The sequence below is a fragment of the Dreissena polymorpha genome, chromosome 10 (assembly GCF_020536995.1).
Source record: "Dreissena polymorpha isolate Duluth1 chromosome 10, UMN_Dpol_1.0, whole genome shotgun sequence".
Taxonomy (NCBI): domain Eukaryota; kingdom Metazoa; phylum Mollusca; class Bivalvia; order Myida; family Dreissenidae; genus Dreissena; species Dreissena polymorpha.
In genome coordinates, this window is record NC_068364.1 from 10,265,780 (window position 1) to 10,278,956 (window position 13,177).

General features: G+C 39.2%; 1 protein-coding gene across 14 annotated transcripts in view; it reads right to left on the reverse strand.

Annotated features, from left to right (window-relative positions):
• Positions 1-13,177, reverse strand: part of LOC127847496 (RNA binding protein fox-1 homolog 2-like) — a 124,530-nt gene that overhangs the window by 4,151 nt on the left and 107,202 nt on the right. For 12 of the 14 annotated variants that reach the window (XM_052379489.1, XM_052379488.1, XM_052379485.1 and 9 more), the window contains 5 exons: positions 11,965-12,028; positions 10,786-10,797; positions 9,670-9,847; positions 880-1,044; positions 376-454 (listed from right to left, as the gene is read on the reverse strand). In XM_052379489.1, coding sequence (XP_052235449.1) covers positions 376-454; positions 880-1,044; positions 9,670-9,847; positions 10,786-10,797; positions 11,965-12,028 — 498 coding nt within the window. The remainder of the gene's footprint in view (positions 1-375; positions 455-879; positions 1,045-9,669; positions 9,848-10,785; positions 10,798-11,964; positions 12,029-13,177) is intronic. The other 2 variants (XM_052379492.1, XM_052379487.1) reach the window with 1 other exon arrangement.

Below are 13,177 nucleotides of genomic sequence, written 5' to 3' on the forward strand. Positions count from 1 at the left end.
ATATCAAGATGTCCAATATTTTGCAAATTGGCTTGGGACCCCAATTTTTGTTCACACACTTCAATATTCTGTGTAATCCAACGTTCGTAACTCAATCCAGTTTGGTCCAGATATAGGCACATTTATCATACACCACGCTTTTGTAGTGCTACAAACAATACTCCCACTTGCATCAAAGATTAACACTTTTATGTCATTACACGTGTGTCACCGCTGACAACATTTTAATGAAGTGGAAATTAATGCTTTAACAACAGCTGGGGAGTTAAAATGTTTGTGGCAAAGTCAGGGTCTTCTATCCAGGGCACAGGAAACTTCTTCCAAGGCCTATTTACATGTATGTCCTATGTAAAATGTAGGGTGTAGAAGACTCACCCCATATCCTGGTACAGGCCCAATACTATGACCCAGTAGAGGATCTGATGTGGCTGCAGCCAGCTCTCGACTACCGTAACTGTAAGCATCATATGGTACATGAGTTCAGGAACACTTAGTTCTCTCTATCATTAACAGGACTCATAGCATGTACAGCTTGATTAATGAAAGTATAACCAAACATAAACTCAAACGCATCTACATATGCCATCGCAAGTACAATAGCATGAAAACATTAAAATAGTCTTTCCACGGAATAAATCTGTTTCTTGAAACTCCACAAATCTGGGGGGTTAAAACCATGTAAAATCCTTTTGAAAGCACAAACCATTTCATCTGTGATGGTTTGAATAAAAATATTATTGGTTCATGGGTCAGCTTGTTTTGTAATTACGGATAAGAGAAGGATTTTCCAAAATTACAACTATTGAAACTAAATGAAACTTTTAATGCCACCACTTTTTTACTCAGGTGACCTACAAACAAGTGAGAGATGGTACAAACCCTGCAGGTGCGTATGTGACCCCTGTGGCCATGGCTGGCATGGCATAGCGGGCTGCAGAGAGGGGCAGACCAGCTGTGAGGGGCTGAGAGGTGACCAGCTGGTACCGCCCGTCAGCAGCTGCATATGTGGCAAGGAAATTGGGGTCAACCTGGGCATACTGCATACTGCAAACATACACATGAACATACTAACTGGGGTTATGCAAGAGCAGCACTAATGAATCTTAATGAGTACCCAAAATGCATGACATTGACAAATAATTACCTCAGCAAGTCTAAAAGTCTGCTTTACTTAATTAAAAAAAAAGATTTTCATACATATATGTTACCAATATGAGATTGTAATGGCCAATTAGAGATTAAAGAAGCCATTGGCTATTTCTGCTACTATTAACGCTTACTAAATAATTAAGTGCTCATATTTATAACTAAATAACACCTTGATTCAAACAGCTCTTTTTACTTTACTTTCATCTGCCTCTGTTTTATGTTATAAATGGTCACATACATCAAAATTGTTTAAATTTATCAGGCAGGAAGTATTAGAAAACTAAGATAAAATTAAAATGATTCAAGTCTAAACACATATGGAAACGTATTTGAAGTACAGTTTGAAATCAGGGATGGAAACCAATGTATAGAGGTAAAAAAAAAAATACACTATAAGTTTTATACTGTTTATGTATGTTGCAACTGGAAAAAAAGGCTTAAAATTAAATAACCAACTAGATAATATTATGTATGAAAACAATATACTTACAACAAGGAAGTTCATAAAACACTACACACATCAAAATGGCATAATTCCTTTTTCCCTTACAGTTAAATATTGTGAGTGTTTTTGGAACATATTCTATTTGACTATCAATCATATATTCATTTAGAAAGCAAGAATAGTGAGTTTCATATTATTAGCCTCTGTTGGATGGCCAGGAGGCAATATTGGGGTTATCAATCTAGGAAACTCTTCGTCTATGTTGGAACTTTCAAGTCCAAAACCTCTGGGAAATATGGGAAATGACCATGTTTTAGAATTATTGAAGATGACTCAGATTTTGGCATCATCATAGGAAATGAGTGAACAGTTCAAGGCTTGAACCTTACACAAAATATGATATCCACAGCAGGAGCATAGGAAAAATAACAACATAACCTTCTGAAATTGAGATTAATTCCACGGAACAGGTATTTGAAAATAGTTACCAAATACCTGACATATTTACCCAAAGTTGAAGGTGATTTATTATTTGTTATAACAGTTTATGCATAAAATAAAACCCACAGACAATTGGTTGTAATATGCCATATCTGCTGGTATTATACTGCAGGAGCACCCCACATATGTAGCAGAAATGGTACACAGCACTGCACCCAAAGTGGAGCACCCCACATATGTAGCAGAAATGGTACACAGCACTGCACCCAAAGTGGAGCACCCCACATACTGTGAAACCATTATTAATCGCCAGGCATTAATTTTCATAAATTTCGTCAGTCGAACGGTCTGCGAATTTAAGATCCTAACGAACAATCATGCTCTATGTTTGAACAAAAACAAACACTAAGTTGAACAATATTTTAAAACTTTACTGTAGACATAAGGCATTAAATTCCAACATAATCCATGCACACATTCACTGCTGTTTGGTAATCAAGATTAATCCGGTTTTGACACAAAGGGATGTTGATTACATAAGGTACTAAACTGACACGTTACACTTCTTTAAAACGCGTGTGCAGTACAACTGTATCGAATGCATTGACTTCGTCTATGTAGAATGGTAATGAATTAGCGCTAATTGTTTATAACTTTATTACCCATTAGGTGCATTGTGTTTTTCAGGGGTGTTGCATATAAGCCATCACGCAGCAAATGCCGATGAATGACAATAAACCAAATGAAAAGATGACGATGTGTGATCAACATGGGTATTTATCACAAATTAATAAAGAATATTTTAATTGCTGTTTGTTGTTTGATTGTTTGCGTTTAACCACACTTATTACTATTTTATATGTATCAATTTATTTATTTTTAAATTATTGACATTATTGATTTATATACCGGTAGTTTACTTTTTAAGAACAAACACACACATAGAGTTTATAATTTTAATGTTGATATCAGTATAAAAAAGCATTTTATCTGAAAAAAAAACACTTAACAATCTGGAACCTCTTTAGTATAACACAAATAGTTTTTAAACGGTATTGACAGCATTTTAATAAAAATCATACCAACTAGAACACATACCCAAGAAAATAAACAAAAGTGACTAGTTTGATTTGCTATTTGATAGAATAAGACTAATTGGCAATTGGCTTCGTTGTTACAAACACTCGTTAACGGTTATTCGATCCCACTTGTCCGCTAATCATTACAATGAACGTGTGAATGGCATACATTAAGAGGGTCCATTACTGTCCCTTGATAACAAAAGACTAGTTAATTGGCATGTGACAAACAGGCCCCACCTCCTGCAGTGATTCTCAAATGTGTTCCCGCATTCGTACCACGATTTTTGGCAACTGCGATTGATCGCGAATATGTATTACACACAAATCGGATATTGACTGACGCATTTTAAAAAAATTCAAAATCAGAAATCGGCGAATTTAAGTGCTGACAAAATCGTCATTTTTATAAAAATGACGAAATTTTGTGCTGTCGAAAATAAATGGTTTCACAGTAAGTAGCAAAAATGGAACACAGCACTGCACCCAAAGTGGAGCATCCCACATATGTAGCAGAAATGGTACACAGCACTGCACCCAAAGTGGAGCACCCCACATATGTAGCAGAAATGGTACACAGCACTGCACCCAACGTGGAGCACCCCACATATGTAGCAGAAATGGTACACAGCACTGCACCCAAAGTGGAGCATCCCACATATGTAGCAGAAATGGTACACAGCACTGCACCCAAAGTGGAGCATCCCACATATGTAGCAGAAATGGTAAACAGCACTGCATCCAAAGTGGAGCATCCCACATATGTAGTAGAAATGGTACACAGCACTGCACCCATAGTGGAGCACCCAACATATGTAGCAGAAATGGTACACAGCACTGCACCCAAAGTGGAGCATCCCACATATGTAGCAGAAATGGTACACAGCACTGCACCCAAAGTGGAGCATCCCACATATGTAGCAGAAATGGTACACAGCACTGCACCCAAAGTGGAGCATCCCACATATGTAGCAGAAATGGTACACAGCACTGCACCCAAAGTGGAGCATCCCACATATGTAGCAGAAATGGTACACAACACTGCACCCAAAGTGGAGCACCCCACATATGTAGCAGAAATGGTACACAGCACTGCACCCAAAGTGGAGCACCCCACATATGTAGCAGAAATGGTACACAGCACTGCACCCATAATGGAGCACCCTACATATGTAGCAGAAATGGTACACAGCACTGCATCCAAAGTGGAGCACCCCACATATGTAGCAGAAATGGAACACAGCACTGCACCCATAGTGGAGCACCCCACATATGTAGCAGAATGGTACACAGCACTGCACTCAAAGTGGAGCACCCCACATATGTAGCAGAAATGGTACACAGCACTGCACCCAAAGTGGAGCACCCCACATATGTAGCAGAAATGGTACACAGCACTGCACCCATAGTGGAGCACCCCACATATGTAGCAGAAATGGTACACAGCACTGCACCCATAGTGGAGCACCCCACATATGTAGCAGAAATGGTGCACAGCACTGCACCCAAAGTGGAGCATCCCACATATGTAGCAGAAATGGTACACAGCACTGCACCCAAAGTGGAGCATCCCACATATGTAGCAGAAATGGTACACAACACTGCACTCAAAGTGGAGCATCCCACATATGTAGCAGAAATGGTACACAGCACTGCACCCAAAGTGGAGCACCCCACATATGTAGCAGAAATGGTACACAGCACTGCACACATAGTGGAGCACCCTACATATGTAGCAGAAATGGTACACAACACTGCATCCAAAGTGGAGCACCCCACATATGTAGCAGAAATGGAACACAGCACTGCACCCATAGTGGAGCACCCCACATATGTAGCAGAAATGGTACACAGCACTGCACCCAAAGTGGAGCACCCCACATATGTAGCAGAAATGGTACACAGCACTGCACCCAAAGTGGAGCACCACACATATGTAGCAGAAATGGTACACATCACTGCACCCAAAGTGCAGCACCACACATATGGGGCAGAAATGGTACACAGCACTGCACCCAAAGTGGAGCACCACACATATGGGGCAGAAATGGTACACAGCACTGCACCCAAAGTGGAGCACCCCACATATGTAGCAGAAATGGTACACAGCACTGCACCTGAAGTGGAGCACCCCACATATGTAGCAGAAATGGTACACAGCACTGCACCCAAAGTGGAGCATCCCACATATGTAGCAGAAATGGTACACATCACTTCACCCAAAGTGCAGCACCACACATATGGGGCAGAAATGGTACACAGCACTGCACCCAAAGTGGAGCACCACACATATGGGGCAGAAATGGTACACAGCACTGCACCCAAAGTGGAGCACCCCACATATGTAGCAGAAATGGTGCACAGCACTGCACTCAAAGTGGCTCAGGAGCACCACACATTTGGGACAGAAATGGTACACAGCACTGCACCCAAAGTGGAGCATCACACATATGGGGCAGAAATGGTACACAGCACTGCACCCAAAGTGGAGCAACCCACATATGTAGCAGAAATGGTACACAGCACTGCACCCAAAGTGGAGGAACCCACATATGTAGCAGAAATGGTACACAGCACTGCACCCAAAGTGGAGCACCCCACATATGTAGCAAAAATGGTACACAGCACTGCTCCCAAAGTGGAGCATCCCACATATGTAGCAGAAATGGTACACAGCAATGCACCCAAAGTGGAGCACCCCACATATGTAGCAGAAATGGTACACAGCACTGCACCCGAAGTGGAGCACCCAACATATGTAGCAGAAATGGTACACCGCACTGCACCCAAAGTGGAGCACCACACATATGGGGCAGAAATGGTACACAGCACTGCACCCAAAGTGGAGCATCCCACATATGTAGCAGAAATGGTACACAGCACTGCACCCAAAGTGGAGCACCCCACATATGTAGCAGAAATGGTACACAGCACTGCACCCAAAGTGGAGCACCCCACATATGTAGCAGAAGTGGTACACAGCACTGCACCCAAAGTGGAGCACCCCACATATGTAGCAGAAATGGTACACAGCACTGCACCCAAAGTGGAGCATCCCACATATGTAGCAGAAATGGAACACAGCACTGCACCCAAAGTGCAGCACCACACATATGGGGCAGAAATGGTACACAGCACTGCACCCAAAGTGGAGCACCACACATATGGGGCAGAAATGGTACACAGGACTGCACCCGAAGTGGAGCACCCCACATATGTAGCAGAAATGGTACACAGCACTGCACCCAAAGTGGCTCAGGAGCACCATACATATGGGGCAGAAATGATACACAGCAATTCACCCAAAGTGGAGCACCACACATATGTAGCAGAAATGGTACACAGCACTGCACCCAAAGTGGAGCACCACACATATGGGGCAGAAATGGTACACAGCACTGCACCCAAAGTGCAGCACCACACATATGGGGCAGAAATGGTACACAGCACTGCAGCCAAAGTGGAACACCACACATATTGGGCAGAAATGGTACACAGCACTGCACCCAAAGTGGCTCAAAGGAGCACCCCACATATGCAGAAATGGTACACAGCCCTGCACCCAAAGTGGAGCACCACACATATGGGGCAGAAATGGTACCCCAAAGTGGCTCACAGGAGCACCCCACATATGCAGAAATGGTACACAGCACTGCACCCAAAGTGGCTCGGGAGCACCCCACATATGCAGAAATGGTACACAGCACTGCACCCTAAGTGGCTCAGGAGCACCACACATATGCAGAAATGGTACACAGCACTGCACCCAAAGTGGAGCACCCCACATATGCAAAAATGGTACTCAGCACTGCACCCAAAGTGGCTCAGGAGCACCACACATATGCAGAAATGGTACACAGCACTGCACCCAAAGTGGCTCAAACACTTTGCACTTTGTGATGCTTTTTCAATGAACATCATGGTAGCATGATACTTATACCACTGACAACACAAAGATGTAGAAGAATGGAATATTTACCGGTATATACAAAACAAAAAACATCTTAGTTGAAACAAACACAAACACATCAGCATTAATCACAGACATATATCATTACTTTACCATGTAAAATATACATGTATACAAACTAAAGCATGAAAAACATTGCAAAATTCAATGTGTCCATTTTTATGTGATATATTTGAATATACATGTTCTATATTTCCATGTTTGTGTGGTATATTTGTATATATAAATGTTGTATCATGTCATAAATATATGGTAAAATTCTATATATGCATGGCATAACATATATATGTTGTATAATTTCATATTTATGTTCTATATTTTCATATATATGTTCTAAAAGTTCATATATGTATGCAATATTATGATATGTATTTGGTATAATTCTGATATTTGTGTTGTATAATTTTTAACTATTTGCGTGTTCCAACTTTCATATGTGTGTTTAATAATTGCATATGTTCGTTGTAAAAGTTTCACATCATATTCTATAATTTGCACGATGGGAAATATTTTAAACTGGTATGACTGAAATGCGGATATGGCTCCTTCCAATGTAAAGGGCTTTGGCTTTACGTGAAAGGAAAGGGCTTCATAAATATTAAAGCTAAAATGTATATAATATTTTATTATATATTTTTAGGTTTTTTTAAATAACTGATTTTGAGGTTCACAATTTCCACCCATAATTGTGGCCCCTCAAAAATGTTTTAAATCAGCTGTACACAAATACTTACTTGCCTTATGGCATCAGTCAGAGATCTAGTTTTGTCAACTTGATAACAAATGTAAAACTGTCAAAGGTTTTGAGGAAACACATAAATTAATTAATCTATGTTTTCTAAAAGAACAAATAATGATTCTGAGTTTAATGTTAAGAAATGGATGCTATCATGCAGAATGGATTGAAATGGAGCTAACTGCAGATGAGAATTCACAACAACACAACCAGTGACTTACTGTAGCCTCTGACTGCATGGTAAAAACAAAACACAAAATGGTTAGAGACTGAATACATCTCATAAATGCAATTTTTAGTGATGGAACACAGCTATTGAACACCATCTGCAAAGACTGAACACAAAAACTTTAAAAAAAATCATCAGTGAACACAGCTACAAACATAATGGTGAGTGACTGATCACAGCTACTTAACAAAATGGTGACTACACATAGTGACTGTACATTGATGGCATGAAGCGCTCACTCAAGTTTGAGACACAAATGTGGCTTCTTTAGTGGAAACAAGGTTTTCTAAGATTTGACCTGGTGACTTAATTTTTAGACGCACAAGACTCATAATCAGCAAAGATATCGTCAAGAAAAATCATTCTTACTAATTTTCATCCATATTAAAGATCATAAGCATGGCCTCAAGAGTGTTAACAAGGTCAAGTACAAGATTTTAAACTGGTGATTAAGTTTTTGGAAGCAAGTGCATAAGATTCAAAATCGACTTCATGATCTAAACGATCTGACCAAATTTGATCAAGAGCGAGTCATAAATGTGGACTGTACAGTGATAACAAGGTTTTTTCTAAGAGTTGACCTTTTGACCAAGTCTTTAGATGAAATGACCCTGTTTCAAACTCAGTCTAGATATTGCCCAGAGAAACATTTTCACCAAGTTTTGTCATAAATGTTGCCTCTATAGTTATATTTTAAAGATCTGACATAATGATCTAGTTTTCCGACACACCTGAAAAAGATTCAAATTTAGCCCAGATATTGTAAAGTTTCATCAAGATTGAGTCATAAATATGTCCTCTATAGGATAATAAGGAATTTCTTAGATTTTACCCAGATTCAAACACTGTCTATATATTGATAAGATAAACATTTGAATCAAGTTTCATTAAAGTTGACATAGATTTGGCCTCCAGAGTTTTATATTTTTCAAAAATGTGCTTGTGACCTAGTTTTTGGACACGTGTTACTCATATTCAAGCTCGGTCAAGATATTTTCAAAATGAACATTCTTAGCAAGTTTCATCAACATTGAATACAAAATATGGTCTCTAGTGCAATAACAATCTAAAAATTTACAAAACACAATGCAGATCACAGGAATAGATCGCAATCAGCACTCTGTGCTAACAATAAGTACATAATGAAATAATTTTGAATGATATGCACATCAAGAAGGTTTGAACAACTGACTGATACAAATATTTATACAATACACACAAATCAATAAATTTGGCAGTTTCCCATGGAATGTTGTAGGGGATGAAGCGATATTGATCTCCGATCAGCCTGCCCTGTTTAACAGTACTTGACAGAACACTAGGTGCAGACAAACAGCTACACTGAGTACTTTCAATATCAATTAGTGGTATACGAAAACTTATCCTTACAAATAGCCAATTTGTAGGTAAAAATCCTTTTCAGAACTTTACATATTGATACTGACTCTTAGATGGATATAATCATGAACTCAATAATGCTTATTCTTGTGCCCCTTTCTTTTCATGCCAAATATAAAGTATTTAATGCTTGGTTACAAGAACTGTCATACCATGATTTCAAAACCACAGTTGTGTGAGTCCTCTTGTGCAGCACAGTGCATGTGGTCTGCTGGTACTTACGTGGCATAGGGCAAGGCAGTGGCAGCCTGGAGGGGGGTGGCCTGTCTGAGGGCTGCAGCCTGCAGCTGGGCGGCGGCCGCTGGGTTGTACATGCTCACACCCCGGGCGGTCAGGGCGGTCGGGCGACCCCGGGTAAGGGCCATGCCTCGTAATGCAGCCGCCGACACTGGGGATATGACTACAAGCAAAACCACCAACACATTCTCAATGGCCCACAGAGCCAACAGGAAGGGGTAAATATATATGTATATAAATATATCAAAATTGCAGCAAACATCATAAACAGTCATGGTAGTTTAAATGCATACAATAAATTACTGGAATATAAATAAACTTTAAGACTCAGGCAAGTTATTATTGAAATAGGGCATAACATATTTTGCACATTGATGCAATGCATGACCATTTGAATGCAACATTTAAACCATTCGGTACATTCCCAGTTTTGCCTTTAGAACACAGTATTAAATAGGGAGGAAAATTAGAAATCTAAAGTCATTATGGTGTCTACGCACACAGAGTAAATGCTTGTTCGGTCATAATTCAGCTTGCTGATGGGAGAATCAAGCAAGTTGACAACAAAGTGCCTAGACCGGAGACAATACTGGTTAAAAGCTTCAGGCACCAAGTTTCACTGGTTATGCACAGTCCACCCTTCTCCCAAACAATGACTCAAGGTTCTGTCTACATATGCAAAAGTTTAAGTAACTTTCCAACTCCATAATACATGCACAAGATTCTTGGTTACATGGCTGGTCATTTTAAGATGGCTTGTCTGTTTATTAAGGAACATTCCCATGCGAATGGTTGAAGACGGCAGTCAAAAATCAATGTGTCTAGCTCCCATGGGCAGCCACAAACGTTTCAGAATATTAGGCAATTATGGCTATGACTGTAGACAGAATACTGATCAGATGATAGGCCTAAGATGTCTGCTAGTTTAGCACAGCATCAACATATAGAATCAAGCAAATCTGATATCTGGTGTTTTATGTTCACTGAGTATTTGACAGATTGATTGTAGGAACAAAGCAGTCAACATTGGATGCTGATATGTGAAAGAAATGGCAGATAAAGGATACCAAGCGTTATAGTAGAAGAAAGTAAACTTCTTACAGTATCCGGTTTCTAAACAAAACAGAAATAAATGAAGACAAAATTAGAGTTAATTGTTAAAGCAATAGTCTTTGTTTATAGATAATAAAACCTCTAGTTGTTGATCTATTCTTTAATATTTGAGTTACAAAACCAATAAGTAGCCTCACAAACACAAACAATCTAAAACTCTACCATATATCTTAAGCCAGTTAAGCTGTCAGACAAATGGTTTAAAGGTTGCTTAGAAAATAGTTGTGCGAGGAAACCCCTAAGAATTGTACTTATTTGCACAGGTAAAAAAAGTTCTTAAAAATATAACTAAAATTGAGCAAGTTTCAATATCCTAAGAAAGCAAACTACAACATCAAGCAAATGATGGCAGAAATGTGTTCCTTATCAGATGGTCTTGTGCTTGATAGCCAAGCTAAAATGAGAAGATAGGGGGCTACTGGTAGGCTTTGATTCCAGGTGATAAGCCCCATCAGCCAAATACTGATAAGTTTATATTATTAAAACTTATCTGCTTACATAAATGCCCCCCCCCCCAAGCTAGATGGTTCTGGTGCAATCATATGGGTTCTGGCTTACTTCCAATAAACAAATCTCAGAGAACAAAAATATTCAGGTGTAATCAAGATTTATGGCCTTCCCAATTTACAAAAGTGCCAGACATTCTTGCTTCCTCACTTCCAACAAGCATGCCTTGCATGCCTACATGAACCTGCCCAGCTACTTGTTTGTTCCTTCCAAAACTAGAATACCCCTTACATCCTAGGGTAGTACCTTCACTTGTATTTACTGCCAGAACATTTCTTAACTGAGCATTCTATAAATTCACCATAAACCAAACATTCCATACCTAACAAAGCTTACAAAATATTTAATGTTTTTCAAATTTATCTGGAAGGCTAAGTCTGTCTGATTCCCAGAGGTAATCTTTCATTTGTCCAAACTGTACATGAAGAACATCTCAGGGATGTAATTAGCTGGGCAGATTTTGACCCATCTTTAATAACAGCTACCCTTACACAACAATAAATTGCATTTTGTTACATTTATCGGTTTAAATTGAAACTCATTTCACCAGTCTAGGGTGACTCAGAAGTAATTTCAGACTTGGTCAAAACAAAAGAAACTTATTCAAATAAGGTTACGAAACAAGAAGTATGATTAAATGCTTTAATGCCGAGATCTTACCATTTTGTATAGTGGGGGCGACAGCAGTTTTTTTGGTCATAACACGTGCGGTAGCATTGTTCACCTGAACGAAGGAGGGCAAGACAAAATTAGCAAAATAGGTCATACAAATCATACTATGAGTATACAAACATGACATACACACATGTGCAACATTGGCATAGCCAGGGACCAGAATCCAGTGTTATGTCTTACAACATCTATTTTCAGGAAATGTAAAATTTCCTATATTTGTACTGCATTTTCAGAACACCCAATATGAAGATATTCTTCTTGTTTGTATTTCAGTTTTTGAAATAATTGTCTGCATTATACAGACACGTTAAATAAAAGGTGGGACCAGATAATGCCCATGGGTCATATGAATTTTATCATAAACAATGTACAGCCAGGTCTGTTGTCAGCAACACAGAAACATAACTCTTGGATTCCATCCCAATAGCATGTTCAACTCTCCAAAACACTAAGATGTGATGGATTCACTGCATTTGTATTTACAGAATGGGTTATCTTGAAACCAAATATTATTACTAATTGAAAATGTATATAAATAACACTTAAATAATTCTAATTGACCTATTCTCTCTGTTTAAATTTGGTCTCAAAGGCAGATTAACAAAAAGTTTAAGCAATGACAACAAGATGCGTTTGTGAAACACAATGTCCCCCTATATGACGTTTGACCTTGTAGGATGACCTTGACCTTGACCCTTCACCACTCAAAATGTGCAGCTCCATGAGATACACATGCATTTCAAATATAAAATTGCTAGCTTCAATATTGCAGAAGTGACATTACATGAGCAATTTTGACCCATATATTTGACCTTGAAGGATGACCTTGACCTTGACCTTTCACCACTCAAAATGTGCAGCTCCATGAGATACGCATGCATGCCAAATATCAAGTTGCTTTCTTCAATATTGCAAAAGTATTCATAAAATTAGCGATTTGGGCCACATATATTTGACCTCTGACCTTGAAGGATGACCTTGACCTTTCACCACTCAAAATGTGCAGCTCCATGAGATACACATGCATGTTAAATATCAAGTTGCTATCTTCAATATTGCAAAAGTACTCATAAAATGAGCGATTTTGGCCACATATATTTGACATCTGACCTTGAAGGATGATCTTGACCTTGACCTTTCACCACTCAAAATGTGCAGCTCCATGAGATACACATGCATGCCAAATATCAAGTTGCTA